This window comes from Pagrus pagrus (genome assembly GCF_965226575.1).
Source record: "Pagrus pagrus genome assembly, chromosome: 3".
Classification (NCBI taxonomy): domain Eukaryota; kingdom Metazoa; phylum Chordata; class Actinopteri; order Spariformes; family Sparidae; genus Pagrus; species Pagrus pagrus.
The window spans coordinates 33,557,262-33,584,238 of record NC_140187.1 but is presented as its reverse complement, the minus strand read 5'-3'; the positions used below and the strand labels follow the sequence as shown (position 1 = coordinate 33,584,238).

At 39.9% G+C, this 26,977-nt stretch overlaps 1 protein-coding gene across 1 annotated transcript; it reads left to right on the top strand.

Annotated features, from left to right (window-relative positions):
• Positions 1-106: 106 nt before the first annotated feature.
• Positions 107-24,960, top strand: sypl2a (synaptophysin-like 2a). Its single transcript, XM_084349263.1, has 6 exons — positions 107-311; positions 521-595; positions 9,816-9,934; positions 11,437-11,635; positions 19,276-19,449; positions 21,973-24,960. Exons 1-6 carry the CDS (start codon positions 297-299, stop codon positions 22,096-22,098), a joined length of 708 nt encoding a protein of 235 aa, XP_084205389.1. The 5' UTR covers positions 107-296; the 3' UTR covers positions 22,099-24,960.
• Positions 24,961-26,977: the final 2,017 nt, after the last annotated feature.

Below are 26,977 nucleotides of genomic sequence, written 5' to 3'. Positions count from 1 at the left end.
AACAAATGTTTCGTTTGTGATTGAATAACATTTATACGTTTTCGTTATTTTGAAAGCACTAACCGGAAGTGTGTATTTTATTTTGGTTAGTGTAACAGCAGTAACTTCAGTTTGACAGAAGTCTTATCAGTTGCTCGCTTGGCTGGCTGTTTCTGCCGCCCGCTGACGCTTAGTAGCAGCTGTATCGCTTTCCCCTCTCTGAATGCAAACGGAGTATAACTTTAAATTAACTTCACAGCCAAACTCACAACTTTAGGAGGGAAGCAAGAACTGCTTTCTCGTTGTTGCACGTCTCGATGGACACTGTTCAGGTGGGTGTGCTAGCTGAATACACAGGTTGACAAGTGTTAGCGTTAGCATGTCGCTAGAAGTAGTTTGCTAACAAGGGCAGGGCCAGATAGCTGCAAGGTGACAAACAGGTAGATAGTTGTTCGGGTATTTATGTGAACTCGTTTACATCTGGCAAACTAGGTACGTGTTTGCGTATCTGTCTTTTGACACACCTTTTTGTAATCCACAGAAATTGACGTCTGGATTTTCTCTGGACTTGGGACCATTGAAAGAACCTCTCGGATTTATTCGGGTCCTAGAATGGGTAAGTGAAATCTACGTTAAATGTTAATAAAAACAGACAGCAAACCACGTTAACACCAGTTGCAAGTTATTCTTATGTGTTCAGCCACCACATGTGTTCAGCATCTCATTTGATCCTCGTGATGTTCATATTTCGTACTTGCCCATTCCACTAATTCCACCAGACATCATGCAAGTGCCTCTCAGAGTGTTGTAATCAAGTTAGTATTGTACATATACTAAAGTGACAAGGCTGAACCCCCCCTCAGAAATGATTGCAGGTTCCTCTGCCTGGCTGAGAATGGCTCATTTGTAACTTTGGAGTCTTGGCTTTTGACCTGGTTGACTGGGTTAAAATGTGTCATAGCTTGTGGATTTGCACGCATGTAACTACTGATTTCCCACGTGAAATGTTAACCTAAATCAGAAAGTCAACTTCTGCTGTTTATCTTTACACTCTTTCCACAGTAAATTTGAAAATGCACTTACTATATATACTACTACTTATACTTGTACTGCTTATATTTGTGGACCAAACTGGAAGCAAAAACAATTACCAGGAAATTCCTGGAAACTGTGAGTTCTTAATTGAAAAGGCACAACTAAAGTAATAGTTGTTGTATAATTTCAGATAGTTGTGCAGTGACCCCCAGAAGAGGAGTTTGGTTGATGTCATGTGTTGGTACAGAATAAAATCCATTCACAGTGAAGCAAATGATCAAGCGTCATGGGCCAAGCTGAAAGCAGAGATCTGAGTTAGTGCTCTGAACTAAATGTATGCAGCTGTTGCAAGGATGGCCAGTTGGCGAGAATAAAGCATCTTGGATATACAGTATGTGCTGCTGATAAGTAGAACATGCTTTAATATCAGTACCATGTGTGTCTGAGTGATTGACTTCTTAAATAAGCAATCTGAATGGACCGTGTACTAAATAAAGAAAATAGCTGAGGAATGCCCCTGCTTATGTGACTGGCTGCTAATATTCATAGTGCCCTATATTTCTGCTTGATGCAGACTTCTGTGCTAACTGCCCCATTACAGCGGGCAGTGGTGTTTGTATTTAAGGCATGTCCTGTTTGTATTATATATAGCAGGTAGGAGTTTCACCCCAAGAAGGTCTTTTAGAAAGCTTGGCTTTCTGTTCTGCTGTTTGCAGGGTTTTCTTCATTTTTATTTTTTTGGGGGCAAGAACAATGACAAGTGAGGCACCTTACAAAAAGGTTGTAAATGAGTCAACAGTTTAGCTAATTCCAAAGTTAAGCCCATTCCAATGAGCACAGCTCACAAAGTAGAAACATTACCGGTTGACACTGACACAACTTATAATAAAGTGATTGCTCAAACCAGCAGAATTATCCTTCATTGCAGATGATACTTTAAATTTGGGTTATTAGTTTGCATATGTATTCACAGTTGGAGCAAAAACTTTGGGTGTATAACTTAAAAATGCAAATAGAATGTTTGAAAAGAAGCAATTAGGCTGTGCTAAGGTTTCATAGTCCTCTTTTGGCAGTTGGATGTAGATCTGATGAGGTGTTTGAGTCTGACTGACCAGCGCTCACTTCCCAGGAAACTGACTGTAAATCCCAAAGCAGGTTTGTGCTGACAGACGATTACTTGAGGAACAAGCAAACCAGCAACAACAATCATGGTCAAATGGGCTTGCTGCAGTAGTCGCTATTACTGATGTCACATGGTGGTGGTCATACACTCATTACATGATTTGCTCACCGCCCCCTCTGTCATTTTGCTTTTTATAATCAATGCTTAATTGGACAATAGAAGCTAGCAGGAGTCACATTTCACTTATCACACAACGAGAGTAATGGGCCTTTCAGAGTGTGGTTTGAGCTTGCTCGCTGCGGGGTTCAGCGCAGTGCGATCGCAATGAACTTTGCTCAGTACAGCGAAAAAACGCCTGCATTGGCTCGGCTCAAGCCATTAGAAATAATAGGTTTCAGAGCACAGCTGTGCTAATGTCGTGTTCTGTCTAAATGCCCCATAAAGAGAGTTGAGGGACAAGACATTTTTTTTCCCAGTCTGCCCTTTAGTAGTTAAACTTCTTGGTATGACATAACCTAGATTACTGTCTTTTCTTTTTCATATTTTGTCTCAAATGTTGGTGTGCATATTATATGTTAATGTGTTTTGACAAAGCCCATTTACAATACTTGAAGCAGAAGCATCCCAAGGTGGCTGGAATCACATTGGATCTGGCGATACAGCGGTGTGGGAGTTACTCCATGGTCCGTGTATGTGACATGTTGGGAACCCCCGCTGATCAGTTTGCCGAAAGACTAAGCTGCTATGTTGTTATGCTACTGTTATGCTGATCCTACTAGTGATTGTTTGTCCTCATCGACAGATTCAAAATAACAGTTAACAACCAGGTTGAGGCAGGTCATTACTGTGTTTTAAACTGTGGCACAAGACCGAACCAAAGTGAAAGTGAAACAGAAATATCTGTTGTTTTCTTCTGTAGTATTAATCCATGCTAAATAACATGCCCTGCTACTGACAGGGTCTGCTCTGCTTATGATCTCTGGTCATGCCTCTGCCACAGTAGGTTAAGCATGCTGGTTACTAGTTACTACTACTACTCGTTACTTTTTGTCCCCACCCAAACGTAATATATATTAGGATTATGCACACTTTGTCATATTTCTTTGTTGATGAATGAATAAAATATTGAAATGTAAAGGACAAGTTTTTAAAATGTTATTTTAGGTACACTTGTTGATATATTAATTGAGTAATAAAAAATAAAAGTTAGATTAATCCAAAAAAATAATCGATAAAAAAATAACCACTAGGTGCAGCCCTACATTTGTATTTAACTGTACACTGGTTGGACACGAGTTGTAAGCCTCACAGTGCAATGCTACAAGCAAAGACTTCCGTCAGTCAAGCACTGTTCAGCACAGTCTCCAACAGTGTGTCTACCACAAACTGTACAAAAACTGCAAATTTGAAATGTTCGCTTTCTAAGTATCTCACTGATGGATGTCAGTCTATGTCTGTCCCCTCTAGTTGGGGAAAAAAAAGAAACTGATAAGTTAATGACTACCTGTTTGGATATTTTGTTTAATACAAACTTAGTTCTTAGCTATTTGTTCATTCTCAATTTCAGCAACTATATTTTAAATTGGATTTGCCTCAACGTTTACTATGATGTTGATTCCTGTTTATTTTTAATGTTTTACCAAGTTACTTGTTTACTTGACTTGTATTCTCCTTTATTCTGAATGATTTGTTCAAGTTGCTGGTGCATCTTTATTATTTTGATAATAAATAATTCATTACATTTATATTTGTGTTAATTTGTTACATTTTGTTTTAACCAAATTAGAAAAGTCTTATTTTAAGTCAAGCCTGATGTTGCTATGTGCAAAAGAATGATCCCAGTCTATCCCAAACAGTGGGGCATTCAGTTTATTAATTCAACACTGGTATCGGATAGGTACTCAGTATCGGCCGATACCCAAAGCCCAGTATTGGGACTGAAAAAGCTGGATCGATGCATCCGTAGTCCATTGGCCCAGCCCAAGCAATGCAACTGCAACTTCAGCTGAAAAGTTGAAATCCTTTCAACTTCTAAAATTCACTAGAAAAATGCAACCAGGCAAGCCATACCACAGGAAAATAATGGGAATTGGGCTGCTGCTGTCTATGTGGAACTGCTTTTTGACTTTGAGGATCTTTGCTCCTTTATGATAGTCACTGTGCTTTCAATTCTGATGTTCATAGCTGCAGATATTGTTGTTCCACGCTTTTAACTCTTAACTCTACCTCCAATTTCTCCCGGCAACAAGTGTAGTTGGTTGTAAGTCTTCAGTCTCAAGGCTGAAATAGACTTAATTCTTCCACGCTGAGACATTCTTAGTATTCTAGTGCTGGGAGAAACAGTTTGCCTCCCTCCTCTATGCTCTTGGAAGATGTTTATAATTGATATTACGGGATGTATAACTGGTCTGTATGCCACAGTCTGTAAACAAGGATATTAGCCAGTAACTACAGTTTTTCAGTGTCAGGTGGATGTGAGGGTCTAGTTATTTTTGTGGTCATGACCCACTGGTGCTGTTTCTTGATCACTATCGCTGTACGTCCACGTCATGAGCTATATACAAATAAAAGTTGTCATATAAAAAGCTAAATTGCTCATGTCAGAGCCTTGTGACTGGCTGCTGCTGTCTCTTATCTGTCTTGCCACTCCCTGATCAGGAGAGGTAATGAGGAATGCATCAGTCCGGGAGGCTGGGTGGGGCACTGGATTCTGGACAGGGAACCCCTGCCCTATCTGGAGGGTTTATTTGGGGTGCTGTCAGATCAGCCTGGGTGGGTCAAACAGGGCTGAGATGAAAGCTGAGAAATGTTGTTGAGATCCAGAGACACCTGAAAGATGAAACCCATTCCTGAAAAGCCTCAGTGGGCCTGAAGCTTGCTAAATACTGCGCTCCATTTCTCTCTCTCTGTTTCTTCTGTTTATCTGGCTGTTTATTACACTACTGCAGCCTGCAGGCTGTTCACCTCGGTGGCTGTGCTCACCCTGTGCTTCAGCCCATTGTATACAACTTTCTTGTATTTGAGAAGGATCCTGAGAATTTGGCAATGTGCATTGCGAAGATGTGGGCGTAAGTAAACAAAGGGCATTATTCTTGAGAGAAAGTACGGAAGCAAGAATCACATGCCCTAATCAGAGGCTTTTCATTGGAGGAAGGATGTCCTGGAGGGAAGAGGGGGTGTGTGGAGGGGGGTGCCCTTTGTCACTTAGCACTCCTAGGTACTGTAGTGCTCTGTTAATACATACTTTACAATACAGTTACTGCAACAACACCATTTGTTTATGTGAAGAGAACATTTTTTATGACCATGTCATATGGTCACTGTCATATGGAAACCACAAACCTCCAATTTGGTTTGCCTATAAATTAAGTTAAAGGATTACAAGCCCTTGGCGGGTTGAGGTCATTTTCCAAACCCTTCTGGCTGTTGTGCATAATGCCAAATATGCACTGTCATCCAGCAGCAGGTTTGTTTGTTGGGGTGAACTTTAGGTATCCCTGCCCACTTTATTCAATCATGACAGAGAACTCCATAAAGAGGTGATCCTGTCAGCTTGGGTGTGCGCAGAGTGCAGGATCGTCCTGCTGCCCGGCAATGGCGGAACAGGGTAAGCTACCAATTCCAGTGCTCCCGGGGATGGCTTGTCTACCAAACAGGCCAAGCAAAGAAAAATGCTTAAAAGATGTAATAGTCAAGGAGAATTGCCTTGAAAGGAGAAAGTCCTGCAAGTGTGCTGACGTAGAGAGGTGGGAGAGGATTGATGACTGCAAGACGGACAGGAAGTCTGTTAAAACATCGATTTTTAGCTCTAATTTAGAGAGTAACTTTGTGACAAGGGTTTTTTTCAAACTCTTGAATACTGGTAAAATATGACCAAGGATATTTTATTGACACTCATCTGAGTATAAGACAGCTAGTCAAGATACTTTTATTGTGTATTTGTTTCAAATGTATCACAGCTCAACAATCTGAGTGAAAATTTGATTCTTTTAAACATGTTCATGAATGTCAGCATATCTTAGTATTTGGTATGATCCCTTTTGCTTTAATGACAGTATGCACAGTATGACAGTCTGTGTAACACTGTCAAATCCATGGGATAATAATCTTGCTGGGTTTTACACAAAGCTTCTTTGTCAAAGAATTCTTGATTCTGTCAGTATTTAATTGCCCCAATAAATGTTCAGTGTGGTTGAAGTCAGGTGACTGTGGAGGACAGTCCATGACAGCTTTGAGGTGTGCTTATCCTGCTGCAGTATGAGTCCTTCTCCACAAAGATCAAACCGGAGGGTGGAGCATGTCTCTGAACAATGGAGTGGTGCTTCTCCTTGGTCAGGGTGGAGTCAATTCTGTGCAGGTGTCCAACTCCAGAGGGGGCAAAACAGCCCCAGACTTAACTGTTCCCACCACCATGTTTCACTGTGGGTTTGAAATACTGAGGTATCCTTCTCTCTCCTGTCCCTCTCTTACACACACCCTTCTGGTACTGACACTAATCTATCACTTAGTAGTAAATAGAGCCCGACCGATAAAGGATTTTTAAGGCCGATACCGATACAAATATTTGGTGATTTAAAAATCCGATATTCCGATATATAGGCCGATATAGAAAAAAATAAATCCAGAAACGCGTAACAAAACATAAACAGATTTCCATAACATTAGTTATTTGTAGTTATTTATGAGTCCTCACTGAAATAATATGATAATGCAGTTTAAAAATAAACTTGTTTGTTTTATTGTCACAACAGAACAGAGGAACATCAAAATTACTAGCTAAGTCAGTTTCACTCTCGGCTTACACGTAACAGCAGCAAAACTGGACATGGTAGTCACAAATATTGTCATGCTTATTTGAGGTAAGAGAACTGATGGGGATGTTCTTTTAATTGTTATTCAAGCATGGAACGGCAACACTCATAACGCCAACACTCATAACATAGTTGAAGGGTGTTTCGTCCGTTTTTATTTTATTTTTTAAATATTCATTTATCGGCCATTATAAATGCCGATACCGATAGTTTGGAAAATGCCTAATATCGGCCGATAATATCGGCCAGCCGATATATCGGTCGGGCTCTAGTAGTAAATAGGACTCTATCCGGTCCAGCCTTTAATCTAGCCATGATTTGATGCTGAGAAAGCCCCTCTTTGCTTAGAATAACAATTTGACTTGTGAAACTTTCATTTACTCTCTGAACCCTCAAACTTATTTCCAGGTTTATGTGACAATATAAGAGATTTTCAATGTGATCAGACCTTGTATATATCACTGTGGCGTGATTACATCTATGGTTATGTGTTAAGTTTAATAAAAGCCCACAGGAGCAATGGCTTGTTTTTCTCCGTAGCTACATCATGGTGCTGTCTCTACAGGCTTTAATTGCACATTCTGATATTCACTGGTATTATACAGTCTGACAGAGTTTGTAACCAAGTTTTTATTAGAGCATTTGGAAGAGCAACAAGCAATGAACCTGCAAGATGACCATTACCAGTTAGTGTAAAGGGGCATTTTTAACATACATTTCAGCCTCTGAAGGCGTATTAACTGCATTAAACTGAGCAACCTCTGATACTACATGTAAGCAGTGTAACAATGTTTAGAAAGCTCACTTTGTTAGACCATTACATTTCCATTCATCACTACATGTGTGCCAGTGTTGGCTATTTGACAGAGAACTGCTGTATGAAATCCCACTCTGCCCTGGGCCTGCTTCGTGTCTCTATTTTAGCACATAATGTCTTGCCTTTAAAAATAGAATGAAACCGCAGCCGTCAGGATCACAACAGCATTGTAGTCGAGTTGTAATCTGTTCACAGATATAGTACCTTAACCAAGTTTTTCCTGGCTCAGAATGGACCACTGGTGCTACTCAAGGGTGTAAGAGGTTTTTGTCTAGTATCACTCGTATCATTTCTATCAGAGACTAGCCTTAAAAACCTTTTTGTACTCTGTGAATTGCACACTTCTCCACAGCACCCAGTATAGCCTTCACGATTCATTCAGGTCCGAGCCCAGTCCCGGTCCTTCATCCAACAACATTCAACCTGACTCGAGTGTCAGCGTGTGGCATTCAAGCTGCAGATGAAGAGAGGCTATTCAAATCTTGTTCAAACTTTACTGCTAAATTCATGACCTACCTGAGAAATTAGTTGGAAACGGACACAAACTGGCACATTTGAACCCAGACATGCATTTCTAACAAACTGAAACTCCGGACTGCAGTTTGTGCTGAGTGGCATCACAGTATTTCTGCAGAGTCAGTTCATGTAAAAGGTTAGAGGAAATGGTCTGGGTTCTCTCTGCTTTCCATTCTTCCTGCTGGTGTCTGCACTCTGTCAGCATAGTTGAAGATATCAGCTTGTTTTTCTCACTTGAGAAGAACTTTTTGCTGACATTCATTCTTGCAAACATGCAAAATACAGAACAACTTCTACAGAGTAAAATATTCATTCACAGTTAATATACAAAATTTAAAAAATCTTGTTTATCTTTTGTTTTGCTCAGGTTCAGTGTTGTCTTCTGAGTGCTTCTTTATAAGTATGTTACACCTGCTGCAGCGGTATTTTATCAGTCACCACAGGAAAAATCGTTTTTATGCACCTTTATTAAGCTAGGCACGTTCATCTCCTTCCAAACACAACAGCACTTCCAAATACATTGCGTTAGGCCAAGAAATGCATCAGAATAACTTGAAAAAGAGTATAAGTCATTAAAGTAGAAAAACGCAGACAGAGAAAAAATAACTGACAAGAAATGCAGTGTTTCTGCACCTATAATGCAGCAAGAAATTGCCCCCAAATTAAATAAAGGTGTGTCAGTTGTTCAAAAGCTTTTTGGGAAAACCAGCCAAAACACGAAATGAGTTTGTCTCAATCTTGTATGTATGTAAAATGTCTAATTCTTGTTATCCCATGCTTTATGGCTTAGTAATTCATTTCAACATTAACATATCAATTAAACATTTGGGTAAATTTAACACCTGGATATGGCTGTTGCTATTTTATATTTTTCTACTATTGATTGATTAGTCAGTATTAAACCTTCAGTAAAATTGGAATCGAGTTTTGTGATATCCATCAAGTCAGATGTCAAATGTACAGAATAGAAGGCTATCAGCCCAGTACTGTATATATTTGTCCAATCCTGCTTTATACGTGTTTGCAGAATATGACATTTAACTACATGTAAACTATGAACAGATTACTTTTTGTAAGATCTGGACTGGTTGAATCTGAATGTTTGGTTTGTCAGCTTCATGCTATGCGTTTGCCATTTTTGCTTTCAGCTTTCTGAGGGGGAGGGAGGAGGGAGTAAGTTTCCTGTGTGGAAAACGGATGTAACAACAGCAGGGAAGAGAGTGATAGTGAAGTAGAGATGTTGGTTCAGAAGGTGGGAAAAAAAATCACATTTGCTCCTAATGGGTGGGGAAAATGAATATTGTATCAATTTTATATTTATTTAAAACATGAAGCTTGCCTCTGATCATAAAAAGCAGTACAGTTTGAAAGTGTCTTAAGTCATAGATCCCCTCCAGATATGTATGAAGACATAGACTTTGCTTGGAACAACTATGTGTCAGATGTTTTTTTCCACTAAACTTTTTAGGCCCCTGTCAGTCAAACAAACTTGCCTCTCTTTTAAACCCTTTTTCATATTTATCTCCCTCTACAGGTGTTCACCATTTTTGCCTTTGCCACCACTGGAGGTTACTCTGGGAAGACCCACTTCACAGTCGCCTGCCCTGGAGCCGGGGAGAAGGATGTCCTGTCTGTGTTTGGATACCCATTCAGGTACTGTAGAGCACTAGAGCTCCCAGTCATAATAGGCTTTGTTGTTTATCTGCAGTAATTGCGTGAAACTGGATTTTAGAATGTTTACTTAAAGTTCACGACCCAAACTAGAACACCAGGACAAACACTTGCTAGATTTTTCTCCTCTTTCAGTAAACATCACAGTTGTGCATTAGTGCCATCATCTGGTAAAAAGCACCATTGCTCCACTTGGTCTCAGCTGGTTAAACCTCCATTCTGTATCCTCTGCAACCTTTAATTTGTCTCTCACTGTAGGCCAACGCACAATGCTGATGTTGCAATAACATATCTTTATGTTGTCAGGTTGCTGAAGCATAAAATAATGATTTAATTGTAGGTATGAATGCTACCAGGTAATCAACGCGAACAGTAATTGCTTGCGGCTGCATTTAGATCAACCATAAAAAAGGACTGAGCCATGTGGTTAAAAATCAATCATATAAATATAAATCATGGTATAGCAAATTTATTCAGAACCATAACCATCTTATTACTTATGGAAAAAAGAAAAATAGTCACTCTTGTTAGTTTAGTTAATTAAGCTTGCCTGAAAGTTAATAAAGGCACAGCTGTTCATTGAGGTAGTGATGATCACATTAGCACTTGAGAAAATGGTGCCAGCATTAAATGTATTAGTAGCTTAGCTAACTTTGCTAAAGTTCTGCAGGAATGGAGCGACCAGAGCTGACAGCATCAAAATTGTTAGAAGAAACAAGGGTGAGAAAACAACATTCAAAGTGCTGCTCTATGCCTGTAAGGTTTGCAGTTCGGTAATTTTGAAACAAGACCAGGGGGATATTTACAAAGGATTGCCACCTTTTCAGGCTCTAAATAGTAAACTTGCATTAGTTCTTATTTACTAAAGGACTGCACTGAGGTTTTGCACAGGTAGGTTATATCTGTGGAAAGCAGTTGTAGAGTGTTTTTTCAGTCACGCATGGAGGGAGTGAGATCGAAACAATGAGAAGAAGTTTTAATACAGTAGTTCAGATGACAATCCTTAAGTGATGGCAGCAAATTAAAGATTGCACCATAAAGTTGCTCTTCAGTTGATATCAGATATCAGATATACCAGTGTTTTAAAGCGCAGAGGTTTACTATTATCATGCAGTGCAATTTGATTATTATAACTAGGAACATTTTTAAAATGGCATTCTGATGACAGGAAAAAGGTCTTGATTTGATTGATTGTTTATCGTGATAGCTAATCATTTTAGAAATAATTGCAGGAAAATGTCAAACCACTGTGAAACTTCTTTCTGATGGAGTTGATTAACGACCAGAGTTGAAGGTTCTGTTTAATTTTCGGACACAGTCTTTTTAAATCTCCCTTAATTCTTTCACATTTTCTCTTCTTGCCTTCGTCGGATAGAAGAGTAACCCAGGTGAGGACTTGTTTTCTCTGAAATCACACACCAGCAGAGTAAAAACAGGAGTCATTAGAACCAGTGTTTGCTTTCTCCCTCTCTACCTCCCTTCAGGTTGTCAGCCAACCCATATATGATACCATCATGTAACAGCAGTGCACCCGCTGAGACCTTCCTGCAAGGCGACTTCTCCTCCTCTGCAGAGTTCTTTGTGTGTGTTGGTGTGTTTGGGTTCCTTTATTGCACTGCGACTCTGATCCTCTACCTGGGCTACCAGAACATCTACCGCCAGACCACTCGTGGTCCCATCATAGTGAGTACATATCCTCTGGTCAAAAAAGCATTTTGTACATACTACTTACCCCCTCAGCCTCTCATTACAACATTGTGGGCGGCTGCGTTCGGGGGAGTGAGTTATTTAAAGTTGTTGTGAGACATGAATTATGATCCAGGAAGTCCAGCTAGGGTAAGTAGGGTGAAACAGTGCACAAAATTCATAGTTTGGTAGTTACAGTTAAGTTAAAACAAGAAAATGTAGAAAATAACATTTCTGTCATTTATTTTGAAAAAGGTGGCTGTTAAGGCACTCAAATACTGGCATACTGACAATAGGAAAAATAATTTTACAAACGTGAGTAATGCTCTGAGCTGTTGATAATTCCTGAACAACTTGAGCTCGTCAGTACAAGGCAGACATAACAGACTGACTAACATGTTCACTTTGTACACATTTTTGCCTAAAGTTTCAAACTAATTTTTGTCAGTTTTTTTTCTGTAACTAACAAAATTGTAATGTCCCCAAACAGTGGATCTTAATGTCATGTGAGGATCCTCCTGCTGTGGTCTCATTTGTGTTTGCCATTCAGATAACAGCAACACTACATGAGCTTGACTAACCAGGCAAAGCTGAGTAATATGCTACAGCTGATTGACAACAACCAGTGCACTGCCAGTGCACCAGTCAAATGAAAGAGAGGGCTGCATTTTTAATGCAGAGCTAAAGTCGGTTTGAACTACTAACTCCTGCGAACAGTTCTCTGGAAGAAGGAGTGCATCTGCACAGACTACATCTAAGCTGTTTCATTTTAGCGTGCAGTTTGGGTCCACATAGAACTTCGAAGGACACTTTTGTAGATGTCTGCCCATGGCGAAACACCTGAATAACACAACATGGAAAAGTTTCTTCTTTCAATCATTATTAATGGAAACCCCAAATAGCATTCCGATGTCTCCCTGTGACTCCAATGTCTCCCTGCAGCACAAATGTGGAGAAAAGGTTCATTTTATGTAAATGTCCTCTGACATGTGAGAGCGACAACCCAGAGAGAGACCCTTTCACACAGGAAACTGAAGCTGTTAGGAGCTGACCTATTTGCTCCAACAACTCTTTATAAGCACCTCAGACAAATGTGGGGAAAGCTGATTGTCGCAGTTCAAAGCTTCGCCCTTCAGTATGGCATGACTTAAACGAGCTACCAGGACTTGAAAACAATGTGCAGAAACACATCGCTCAGCTTCCTTGTGGCCCAGTGCAGTGGCAGCAGGAGAAACCACTGTCCAACCAGAGCTAGGTATGAGGACAGTTGGTGTTCAGACATACACCTCTTTAAATTAATCTGACAACAATTTAACAAGTTGATTTCATCCTGATCATTATTACATACAATTCACAACAGTTGAGTGAAATCCAGTCAGTTTAACATAGGGGCTGGAGCATAGGGAGAGAGAGAGGGAGATTAAATGTGTGTTTTGTGCTGCATTCTAAAATGGCTGTAATCAGTGTATAATCTCAGCTATTGTACATCCTTCTTATGCAGAAAATCAGTTAAATAAATGAGGAAAATGATCTGAAAGAGCCAATTTGAAATTTTTGAGGAGATTCTAATCACAACATATCAGTCTGTTAAAACTATATCCCAGTGTGACCAGGGCAAGAGATTCAGAAATTCCTCATACAACCACAGAAATAATCTGCCCAACAGATGGTTTCCTGTCTTTATTCCTGCTAACTGTGTAGATGATTAAATATCTAGCAAAATGCTTTACATACAGCATGAGTCTCTGACAGTATCAGCTCAACCTCCTGACATTCAATGCCTTGTGCCATGACGGTTATTATAAATCAGGAAACAGGATTCACTCTCTAATAATCTTAAATGACTAAAATGGTGTGCAAATATATCAGTGGAATTATTTAATCAAATACAGTAAATAGGCTGAACAATCTTAATGTGTGCATTTTCTTGTTATTTAAAGAGGCTCTGTGGAACTTCTGTGTTCTGCTGGAAGCCGATCGTTAGTTTATGTTAGCGGACTAAACAAATTTTGGCTACTGTTGTTATCTATTAGCAGAGTGGAGAGAGGCACTGAGACATGTACTCAAGAACGTGCATTAAGTCACATCCCTGGGACTGTTTCGGAAAATCTGACCTGAGTCCTTCACAAAGAATCCATACTCCAGCAGCATTAAACTACTTAAACAAATCGTCCACAGGCTTGTATAGACAACAGAGAGAGATGGGGAAAGTCTCACTTTCATGTCACATTACAATCTGCTCACATATGACCAATAATATAGTAAAAACTAAAACATCTGAATTACTATTAAGTTTTACATGGAACCTCTTTAAACAGTTGGGCATGGGCTGCCCCTTTTTAAATGCACAATATGTCGTTTCGGCTTCTAGGGGTCAAAACAAAACAAAAGCATTTGCCAAGAGCCAGACCTTCTGGAGGAATAAACACCAAGAGTCGCATCGGATGCTGCTCAGATCTGAAGCCATTTACTGACGAGAGGAGAGCTCAGAGATTACTTTTGAAGTTTTGGGATTGAAAAGTGGATTTATCGTCACTCCTGTTTATCAACCTGACTGCAGCGGTGATCTGTGGAGGTGACCTCCATCCTTTATTCACATTACGTTTATTCTCTGTCTCTGACTTCCTTCCTCACTCTTACGCAGAGGTTATAGCGACAGGTGATCAAATAAACACACTGCTACCTTGAGTAAACTTGTGGATTTCTCTGGATTGAACATTTTTAGAAACTTTTGGGATAATTTAAGTTCCCAACTCAATAAAAGATATAACAAGATCAAGTCATTGTTAAATATTTTTTATGCAGAAGTAAGTGTTACACCTATTATATCTCTAAATTCAGTGACTCATATCATCTGTCACAGAGCCCGAGCAAAGTGCAGTGCTTGCCCTCTAACAGGCTTGACTCTGAGTTGTTAGTTAGTTACTCTGACTCTTAGTTGATGGGTTTTTGTTTGTTTGTGAAAAATAAGTAAAAACAATTTCAGGGATGTGCTATGCTATAAAAGATATTCCTGCTGTTTTTCTCACCAAAACCCACCATAACCACCCCCGCCATAATTATTATGGAGAATTAAATCTTGTTTTGTAACAAATTCCATAATCAAGCTTCACTTTGGTTTGTGATGGATATCTCCATTTCTCTTTATATCCCTTTTTTTCTTTTGTCCCCAAGATATCTTTATAATGCTTTTCAACATAAACACAAGCAACTACAGCACAACAAACTACAATGGCCATATTATCATAGTCTCCGTGTACATACATACGTGCATGTACGGATAAGGAATGAATGAAGAGAATGTGAGCAAGTTTAGGTTAGGATTTACAGTTCTCCATATGCTGATAAACCCGAAGTCACAACATGTGTCTGCTAACACCCTAGCTCTTTTTGAAGGGGTGCCAGGTTCTGCAGGCAATCTATCAATAAGACAGAGTCCCCACCTACAACAGAGAATTCAGTTTCAAGTTCAGCTCCAACTCCAACAGTGCCTTTCTGATAAAGTCAGCGGGATGATTTGGAGCATTGAGATATATTTCCCATATAGCAGACCCTTAATTACAATATATTGGATAATGAATACAGAGCTTGATACTTGGAGTAGTCATAATTAGATTAAATTAGATATATTTGAAGATATCCTAAGTTGTTGCCCCTCATCACTGTCACACATTTATCATCATTCAAAACCATCATCCACCCTATCTTTGAGCAGCGTAAATAATACACTAATGGGACTGAGCGTGTAGATATACTTAGACAAAACTATTTACAAATACCATTTGCAGAACTTAAAACATCAAATAGCACGTTCAAACCTACTTCTAGGGTGGACCCCTTGCCTAATGCTAAATGCAAGCATACCTTCCTAGCTGGCACAGTAATTACGAGAAGCATTGGCCGAATATGAAACTTTATCCTTAAAACTCATGAATCGTAATAACAGAAAAAAAGAAAGTTAAGACTTATTTGGTATGGCACCATTCCTGAGGTCAGGAAAAAATTATAATAAAAATAATAATCCCAATATCAGTTCAAAAAAAAAAAAAAAGATGGCTAAAGGAAAAAGAAGAAAAAGAAAAGGCTTGCAGGTCAGTTTGATCCTGATTCACAAAGCTCCCCTATATCTCCAAAGATACTACCTGCCCCCTAATTAGTTAAAGGTTAAAGTTAAAGTTAAAATTTTGCAACTTGGACCTTATTTCTAGCATAAAATACGATCATTTACTCACCCAGATAACTTTGGTGTCATTTGGAGTCGTTCGGACGAAATTAGATCCAGTGGAGCGCCGATATATCCATATAATGGGAGTGATCAGGGCACTGAAGCGCAGCCTCTATATAACACATTATCTGCCACAAAACTAGTTCATTTCACCAATATTTTGTTTTGATACGCTAGTGCTATTCCCCTCTGAGTCCGGGGTTGCCTGTTATCAACATCCGGTGTCTGTAGGTTGACCTACTAACCTCTGACCTGGATGATGTCATCTCTGAAAGCTGCGCGCACCCATGACAGCCGGCTTGTTTACCCGTAGTTTGCTACTGCTAGTTTTTTGCAACATGGCTGAATATTTTTCCGATTCTGAGGTGGTGGACGATGACTTTGTTTATGATGGACGTCCTTACCGTTTTGAGCCAGAGTACACGGATGAGGAGCTCGTTGAAAGGAGGATGCGGAGGCAGAGAGAGGAACAGCTGGCCAAAGAACAACAAACGGCTGCGACTAGGCTAAACGGCTAGGTCAACCTACAGACCCCGGATGTTGATAACAGGCAACCCCGGACTCAGAGGGGAATAGCACTAGCGTATCATTACAAAATATTTGTGAAATGAACTAGTTTTGTGGCAGATAATGCGTTATATAGAGGCTGTGTTTCAGTGCCCCCATCACTCGCATTATATGGATATAGCGGCGCTACACTGGATGTAATTTCGTCCGAACGACGCCAAATGACACCAAAGTTATCTGGGTGAGTAAATGATCGTATTTTATGCTAGAAATAAGGTCCAGCTTGTAAAAAACGGTAGTTCCCCTTTAAGTCGTAAATTTTAGGCCTCTTTGGAAGTGCACAATAAACACATCACATGCCTGGAAAGTAATTGGTAAACATTGGGTGCATACACACTGCTTTCTTTCCTAACTTGTAAATACACCAGGATAATGTCAGGATATCTGTAAAGGATTTTCTTTTAAAGAAATCAGTTAACCGGGTTAACCCAGAAGTCCCCAGCCTAAACATATAGTAGGGAGTAAAGGGGAAGCAGCATGACGTCCTCTGACGCCTTCAGGCAGAGTTTTTTAAAATTCTTTTTAATTGTCCCATACCGTATCTCCCGAAAGAAAGAGAGAAAGCTCAGCTATGCATTAAAAGTCAGCTAGAGAGTGTCAACAAATGCTGAGGCTTGTTCTGGAGAATGAAAAGTTTTAACAGTATTATTCACTGTAATCCTGAGGGACACACGGTAGACCATGGTGTAATGAGCCCCAGCCATGTTCGGAAGCTTCTTCCTCATATGTCACTTGGTCGTATTCACGTCATCTTTTCTGGGTTGCCGCCGCAAAATCCGGGAAGAAGTAAATCCTTGCCCCATCATGACAGATGTATTTGAGACATCAAGCTGCATCCATCACTCTCTGCCAGTCGCTGAAGTTATGGAACCTGATAATCATGGCACGAGGGAATCTGGATGTCTTAGGACCTGGGAGCCAGTGCTCCCTCTCCAGCTTGACGCAGCGTTGGCGTTGGTATCTAGCTGGGGAATCCAGGTCTCCATAAACTTAGTTGCATTTGTCCCTTCCAGCATTTCCTGTAAGCTTGATTCTGAGGTTTTTGTGTGGTCTCTATTTTTATAATCCTGAAGGCATTAGGTTAATTCATTTGCCGTTTTCTCCAGAGCTAGCAGGCGCTACTCAGCATCTGCTGAAGCATTTTCTACCACCAAAATCCCCTGCTCTGCCTCACTGACTCGATCTGTGACTTCTTTTAAACTCTGAGAGATATTCGGGTTGATGTCATGCAAAAACTTTTCTAACTTTTCGTCCATCATAGCAGCGATGTTTGCCATCATTACCTCGAGAGCTTTGGTCAAACTGGAGTCAGGAGCCAAGCTAGTGTTAGCTGCTAGTTTGGCATCGCCATCTTGTGGGGAGGCTGCAGGTGTATCTTTCTTTTTTCAAGGTTGTGTAGGAGGCATTTTGCCCGCAGATTTGCTCCAGAATTGATCTAAGCACCTCACCTGGAGTAAATATTCCCCATTTAATTTGAGTCTTATTGCTGATAGTAGTAGTAAAAGCAATATTGCAGGATAGCGTGCCAGAGCTCCAGCGAAACGTGGCTACTCAGGTGCTTGCATCACCGGAAATCCCAATTTTCTTTGGAAGAACCTTTCGCCCTAGTGTCTCTAGTCTCTCTACTCTGAACATCAATATAGAAATAGAGAGAATGGAATGTGAAATTATTAATTATACACTGCTCAAAAAAAATTAAGGGAACACTTTAATCTCACATCAGATCTTGATGAATGAATTATTCAAGTTGAAAATCTTTACTGATGTACGTTGTATAATTCGTTGAGAACAAAATGACATTATGGTCAATGGAAGCCAAAATCTGGGTGCAAAATCGAAGTAAAACATTGAAATCACAGGCTGATCCAACTTGCATGAATTTTATCACAGCAACTCATAGTGTGAGTCAGTAGTGTGTACTGTATGGTGTAGTGTGTGTATAGAACGGGGCTCCAATGGCAGACCTGCCTATTCTGGTGTTCTCTCGCAAATGCCAATCGAGCTGCATGGTGCTGGGCTGTGAACACAGGCCCTCATGCCACCCTCATGTAATCTGTTCCTGACAGTTTGGTCAGAAACATGTATATCAGTAGCCTGCTGGAGGTCATTTTGTAGGGCTCTGCCAGTGCTCCTCCTGTTCCAGTAGCAAATAATGGTTCTGCTGTTGGGTTGATGCCCTTCTACAGCCCTGTCCAGCTCTCCTTGTGTAACGGCCGGTCTCCTGGTATCTCCTCCATGCTTTTGAGACTGTGCTGGGAGACACAGCAAACCTTCTTGCAACCGCATGTATGGATGTGCCATCTTGGAGGAGCTGTACTACCTGTGCAACCTGATTGGGCTGCAGGTACCTCATGCTACCAGTAGTGACAAGGACACTAGCAGAACACAAAACTAGACAAGACTCAGTCAGGAAGGATAAAGAGAGAGCAATTGTCTGTGGCCACCACATGCAAAACCATTTGCTTTTTGTGGGTTGTCTTGCTTTTCCCTTTCCATTGCACCTGTTGTCGCATTAATTTGCACCAAAGCAGGTGATTCGATTCACAATGCTTCCTAAATGGACAGAGTGATATCCCTAAAGTTTAACTGACTTGGTCCTATACTGTGACGATTAAGTGTTCCCTTAATATTTTTGAGCAGTGCCTTGTGCAGGCAGTAGCCAGAACATCTGTGTATAAGGCTTTCCAATTGAAAAAATAGACAGCAAATAAGAGCTGTTGTTGGTTTGAAATACTCATTTTATATTGTAGATAAAGTTTACATACAAAAGGAGCTAACAGCTGTCTAAATGATATTAATGTGTATGTAAACAGTCTCCGTGTTACTCTGTTCCGCTCCCTGCCAGGACCTGGTGTTGACTGCTGCCTTTGCCTTCCTGTGGCTTGTGTCTTCCTCAGCCTGGGCCCAAGGTCTGACTGATGTTAAATGGGCCACTAACCCAGATCACCTTGTGGAGCACTGCAAAGATGTCTGTAAACCAGGAGAGTTTCCTTCCATGGGCCGCCTCAATGCCTCTGTGGTAAGTAGGGCCCTGACCGATATATCGGCCTATATTGGCCTTTCAAATATGAAATCAGATGTATTGGTGTCATTAAATATGCTGTCAGATAAACACTGATATCAAACCTTTTTTTTTTTTCCTTTTTTTTTTTTTTAAAATAGATTGTAATGCAGAAAAAGATGCTTAGGATAATTTGTAATTCTTATATTCCTAGTTAAGTTGACTGCTTCAGTGCACTGAAAATGTGAAATATCTGGAGTTTTTCACTCCCTAATACCAGTATCAGCATTTTACCGCAACTCTTGTGGTGACTTGTGGTAAAATTGTGCTGCAGACCATATTACTTGCTTAGGAGACCATAGATTCCCTCTCTGGGAACAGCATTTTATTATACTTTTATGCTCCAGGATTTAGGAGAGCGCCAGAGATGTCCTAAACTGTCTTGGTTCCACCTGGTGGGGAAATGTTAGCCATGTTAGCTAAGGCTATCTCTTTCATTAGCTTTAAGTACTTTATAGGCCCAAATTTAGACATATTACTTTGCTATCATATCGCAAGAATCCCACGTGTAATTATTGTCTATATGCCTACATCCCACCAACATAACATCCAAAAGAAATACATAGCCTACGTTCCTTTATTTACGGCAATGTGTTAAGTTAGCATTGTCAAAAAAGACTACAACAATGTATACATTTACGCAGCACTTGTCGTAAAACCAGCCCAGTGGCATCATATTTGCATATCCATCAGGAAGCGGTACCCATCCAACAGTCTCTCAGAAGCATAACAGTCTCTAGCGACACACACCGTCATGTGTCGGTGGAATATCAGCGGCATAACAGCGGCACACCACTCCGAGGAATGGTATAAGAGTCTGGGGATCGGTATAAGCCGCTGAGCAACAATCGACATACCTTTGGCCACCTCTCCGAGGAACGGCATAAGGCTCTAGGCATCGGTATAAGCCGCTGAGCAGCAATCGACATACCTTTGGCCACGTTTCGATCTTGCCGCTACTGGAAAAACGGGACACATCTGGTTACACATTGCAGTTGAACTATTGAACCTAAATAACAAGATGTGGAAACTATTTTGTCCTAGATGTCATCACTCCGTCCATACAGCTGTGCTTAACAAGGAAACAGAAGTTTTATTTTGTTCCTTTAAAAATGATTGAATTACAGGGGACTGTTGGGCCTTGGCAGATGTATGCACTGTACTGAGTGCCATTCTAGGCATATAATTATCCTGCATTAAAATGTGTTTAATGCACAGCCTAACAACTGAAAGAAGTCTGACGGAAATAATCAAGTTCAGTAAAGTGTTATTGTACACTTAACTACTTAAACATTAAAACCAAGAGTCATTCTCTTTGAGAGGACAATTTCTCTTCCTTGCTGCCGATCGTTTGTAGGATGTTTCATGCGTAACTGCTTTATCCATACCTGAGATAGATCAGACAGATGTAGTGTATACCGTCTTTGCTTTTCTTAACAGAGTAGCACCTACTACCAACTATTCCACTTCCTATTGGAGGTTGGCTGACAGTAGCTTGTGATTGTGTATCAGAGCAGTCAGTGCCATCTGGTGTTCAAAATAAAAATGGACATTCCCCTCCATTGCTAGAATTGTCAGTTAACCATATGTAATGCTTTTTTGATGCACTTTATAGAATGAAGTTGTAGTCTTCCAGTAGCATTTTTATTTTCTGTTTTTAGCTGCACTGTTTGAGTTCTAATGAATGTGTAAATACAATAATTGTTCAGATTTGTATGTCCTAGCATCAAAATGTATTGCCAAAAATGAAAGTGATGATGTACAGGTCAAACTTATTTTTAAGCCTTACTTTAAAGGGGCACTATGTAGTTTGGGAGAAGAAATTCAAACCTAAAATGTTTATATTTAATATTTACAATATTAATGAGGTAATAAAACAAATTCAGAAATATTTATTAAGTTGTTCTCATAAGGTCCCAGAACACTGTTTGAAGCTAGAAAGGTGGCAGGGTCCGCCACATTTACACAAAGTAAAACAGTATAAATTGTGTTGTCCTTTAAGATCAGTTCGTTAATTCAGTTTATTCATCATGAAAACAAAGAGGCAGAAAAAAATCAGCCAATGAAGATCTTTCTCTTCTCATCAACATTTCTCCCCCAAAACTACAGAGTGCTCCTTTAAGATCACAAATATTCAAATTCAGAATTAACTTCCAATAGTATAGTACGTTTGATAGCGTTACCAGGAGTGGTGGTGTTGAGCAGTGTATGACTGCAACAGATCAACATGGTAATGTAGGAAAATGAAACCTTTAAAGCTTATGGCACTACTGCACTGGAACACAAAGGGTGAAGACATAATATCATGAATATAATGAATCTCATGAAACTCCATCACAAACTGACCTCACAAGGTACCAGTTTAATAATTACCATTTCTTCACTTTGTCAACACAGCCCGAACACCGTAGTTTTTAAAGTACACTGTAAACATTATTTGTTATCACTAATCATGTCATTTTTTTCCCGGTCTGTCTACAGATTTTTGGCTTTTTGAACTTGATCCTGTGGGCTGGCAACTGCTGGTTCATTTACAAGGAGACTCCTTTCCACAAGGATCCCAACCCTCCTGCTACAATGGAGGAAGGAGGGGCCCCTGGGCCCTAGCCACATCACTGAGGGTCCCTGAGCATAGCCCTATACCCACAGCAGAAATGCTTTGTGCCCAACACTGGTCTCTAATGTTAAACCCCCCGGGAAATTAACCCAGTCCCCAATGACCAAGCATCACTATATGTTCCTTATTTTTGTCAAAATCTGTCGACTCCCAATTCCTGCCTGCGTGCCTTACAGACTAAGTGCAAACACACACTAAAATGCATAAACACTATATACAACAAGAGCTACTGTGAATGTAATAACCTGAAACTGTGTTCAGAACAAGCCCGCAGTGCATTTACTTCCACATTGGCACATTGTGCCCCCTGGATGTCTGCCCTTCACGGAGTCACCTGGTGATGAAACTGTAATGTAAGAAACAAGAGTCTCTACTTGTCCTTAGCCAGGGAGAAGGCAACAGATTCACAGAAGTTGAAATCAAACAGCTCTCACATCCAGTAAAAGCCAGTGTGCCCATTAGAAATAACATTCAGAGGGAGTTCAGACCTGGTATTAGCATCTGCCCTGAGCGATCCGATCACAAGTGGAAAACTCTGTCAGTTCACGCCTGGCATTAAAATGCGTCTTGACATGCGTCTTGAGTGATCTGATCTCACTTCCCCACTCAATATGCAAATTAACATGTACATCACAGGAACAAACAGGCATAATATTCTTTTACACATAGAAATAAATATCTTATAGACAAAAAGAAATATCATGTTTAACATTTGCTGGATTTACAAGAAGGCCCCACATAGTTACTCATGTGTTGTAAACAGTGTTTCCCAAAGTTTACAAAGTTTCTCCTAACTCAGCAACTCACAGAATTGAGCAATTTCTTTAAGAGAGTCTGGGGACTTTCTCCACAGGTGAGAAAGAAGCTTATATTGGTTACTGTTTACTGTATTCTTAGAATTTGACATGTTTAGTGTCTTTCATAAATTGAGTGTAAAAGGTGAAATCAGTGTAAACGATGTGTTCAAACAGCTGGTAAGATTTCAGTACTTTAGACACAGAAGCAGACAGGCTGGTACAGCCATGCTGCCACAAACTGACACTTTTTACAAGGAAACAAACAACTTCATGTTTTCATTTGATACTGAAGGCTTGACACATGTGCATACACAATGATAAAAGAACGTGGTCACATGTGGCCCAGACCACCTCCTGAATGTGGTTTGAGTTATTGGATCTCAAATGCTCCTCACAGCGTCTTGGGGCTGTTCACACCTGAACTTAGAGCTGTCCACTTTTGATCGGATCACTCAGGACACATGTTGATACTAGATCTGAACTTGGCCTCAGAAGCAAACTTGTTAGATGGGAGCAAATGCACACCTGGAGTTCTCTCTGTCCAGTAAGGGCCTGTTCAGTTTCTGTTATGTAAACTGTAAGAGGAAGTGCTACAGTACAGATTCCACATACTGTAATCCTAACTATGTCAGTAATTTCAATTTCAATAGATTAGCCTGAAGGTTAAAATATACTGAGTGCTCTTCTTCCTCCAGTTGAAGCAGCGGCTGACTCCAGAGCCCCGTTGTATAAACAGACATGCTTCTAGAATCCCCTCTCCTTTTCTGATCTCTGCCTCTGAGGCACAAGACCATCTAACGATTAGATTCAGCCATGCTATTCCTGCACCAATTTTCAGATCTTCTGATACACACTGAAATGTACTTCACACATGTTTCAACACACGTTGATTTCTTGTACTGACTGTTGATGGCAAAAAGAATACATACTGTAAGTTAAAGGAAAAATGACACTACAATCTATTACACTTCTCTATACTTTAGGTGGGTAAGCAGAGACTGTAATTTTCAAAGTATCATTATGAGTGTTTGTCACTCACTGTTTTGTTTATTTTCAGCCTGTATCCAGAACAAGGCGGGCTCTCTACATGTTTACTCCAGTAGCTGTTCACAAGTTCACAGTGGAAGAGACTGACAGACATGAGGCCGAACCATGTTTTGTCCCTGTTTGATCAGAATGTTACATTCACACTAATCAATAACACTAAGTCTCATCCTTGTTTGACCCATCTTTTGCATAAGGCGACGTGCAGTGACATTATTTATATACAGTTGATATGTATTTTTATCTACATTAATTGGTCCATTGCATATTTTTAAAAACAATGTTGGGTTTCTGTTTGTATTTCCTTATGGAAACGCGTCAGTGTGCAGCTTCTCTTTGATTTTTTTTTTTTGTAATGTCACATTTGCTGTTAAATTTCTTTACCACTGAGTAGCCTTAGGCTTAATCTTGTGATGAACAATAGTTCAAGTAACAAACTTGGCAAAATGCAGTTGCCAAAGTGATGTAATCCTGCTGTATTTCTTTATGACTCCTGCCCAGAGTTCTGCTCCTCATCAACTTTACAGCCAGTGCCATGCATTACAAGGTTTTGTACTGAACTTCAATTGTTCTCTGCTGATGATAATTTGTCAACACTTTGAATATTTGCATTGCACTAAGGGAGATCTAATGATCTTTATGAAGTAACTGTTGATTTGATTTGAGTTATTGGGCCATGTGGGCAGCTGTTTAATTTCACCGCCACGTCCTCTGTAGGGAATAAACGAAGGGCTGTTTGCGTCACTATAAGTAATATATTTTCCACATCATATTGAAATTAGACACAAATTACTCAAGATGCTTTATCAATTTTAAAAGCTAAACCTTAGTTTAATTAGAGCACAGTGACGTGGATGTTTATGTAATGAGATATTGTCATTGGACTTTATGTATTTTATGCCTTGTTTGTGCAAAAGGAAACTGGTTTATCTGTATTGACATGTGTCAAACATGAGAGCTGCAACTGCTGGATTCTGTCTCCTTTCTTAATTACATTGCAATATGAGTGTATGAATTGGTATGTCTGTACTTATTTATCACCAACCCTCATGGTTTACAGAATTTTAAAGCCACTGTGCAGAATTTTTTAATTTGTGATTTTAGAATCTTTATTATTACTCTGCCAAAGTATATGTATCAGACTAACACTGGATGGTGCCAGAGTCAGAAATTCTGCAGTTCTATACAATAGGAATTACTTTTCCTGTTTTGACTACAAATGGGTTAATATTCAGCCAGATGTGTGTACAGGTAAATAAAATCATCCAACTGTTTGTTGGGTCACTGGTTAGCATAAAAGGTGCCAGTGTCATCCTTCAATGGCAGCTTCATTCCAGAGCTTTGTCACTCCTCTCTTCTTCCCCTTCCTCACCACCAACAAACATGGAGGCCACGAGGGAAGGACTGTTTAGAAGCAGATGCCATTATAAACGTGCTACAGAGGTTACAGCTAAGTGGTCCACAGCCTTTTAGTGTATGACCCCTTAAAAAGAAGCAAAGCTTTAGTGTAAACAACAGTTTAGAGGAATTCAATCCAGGCGTAATTATTCCTTCTCAGGCTGAGTTATTAAATGGAGTAGGAGGCCTGAAGAGTTGAAAGTATGTAATATATAGAAGCCTGTATCCTTTAATCACCTGGTGACCCCTTAGATTTATCATGGGACCACTCAGATGGGACACATGGAGTTGGGCGTCACTGCCATAGAGGTACATGTGGTTATGATGTGCTCTTTCCTGAGCCCAGCTCTCTTCTGTCTTACTTAATTTGAACTCAGAATTTTAATATTTACAATATTAATGATGTAATAATACAGAGAATAAACAAGCTGTTCTCAGAGGAAAATAAGGTCCCAGAGCACTGTTTGAAGCTAGAAAGGTGGCAGGGTCCGCCACATATAAACAAAGTAAAACAGTATAAATTGTGTTGTCCTTCAAGGTCAGTTTGTTTATTCATCATGAAAACAAAGAGTTGTTTATTAAGTTTGTTAAGGGCAGAAAAAAAGATCAGCCAGTGAAGATCTTTCTCTTCTGATTAACATTTCTTCCCCCAAACATAGTGCACATTTAAGTCAAAATTGGTGGCAGTAAGAAGGCATGACATTAAGTGTGCTTTTCCTCTTCTTGCTACGGGTTACTTTTTTCCCATTAGCTCACACTGCTCTGGCTAGTAGTATTTCTTTCACAGGCTTTGCTCATTGCAAATGAAAAAGAAAAGCAGTACATTTTGATTATAAGATTTTTAAACTAACACTGAATGCTAAAAAGTATACAAATATGAACCGAAAAATTTGCTTGATACCACAGTGGGACTAACCTTTGCTAGAAATATGCAACATTAGATTTGCCTAACACACAGGTCATGAGTTAGTACAGTAAGTAGTGTAACAATCAAGCAGATATTTAATTCTTTGCATTGGTGAAAGAAATACATTTACTAAAGAGGTAAAATAATATAATATCATAAAAAGATACATAGCGGGCTCAAAAAGTCTGAGACCACAATTCAAAATAATTTCTATTTTGAATTTGTTTTAAATGCAAAACTTTCCCCCGTTACAAATGGTATAAGCTTAACAATTTGAGTGAAAAGTTGAATCCCTGAAAAATCCTGAATGTCAGAATATCTTGGTATTTGGTTTGTCCCTTTGCTTTAATGACAGCAGGCAGTCGACCTTGCCTGGGCGCCACAAGTTTGTACAAAACCTGCTGACTAATGTTATCCCAGCATGATTTGACAGTGTTCCACAATTCTTCTTGTGATCCCACAGAATGAACTGAAGGAAAGTTGATGACAGCGAGGACTCCTTGGTCTTTGTTGGTCATCAAGTAGTTCTTGCTAAGCTTCATGGTGTGTTTGGGGTCTGACTGTCATGGACTTCCCTCCACAGTCACTCAACCTCAACCCCATTGAACATTTATGGGGCACATGAAGACTGAGAAAGCCAAGCGGTGTGTGCTTGAGTGCACGCTGTCAGTAAAGAAAAGGGGTCATACCAATTACTAGGGTATTCTAGAAATCATGGACATG

Bases quoted from the DNA above. Each gene is read 5' to 3' on its own strand.
- sypl2a (XM_084349263.1), top strand. The intron at 9,935-11,436 runs GTACTGTAGAGC...ACCTCCCTTCAG, and splicing joins GTGTTTGGATACCCATTCAG to GTTGTCAGCCAACCCATATA. The intron at 19,450-21,972 runs GTAAGTAGGGCC...GTCTGTCTACAG, and splicing joins GCCGCCTCAATGCCTCTGTG to ATTTTTGGCTTTTTGAACTT.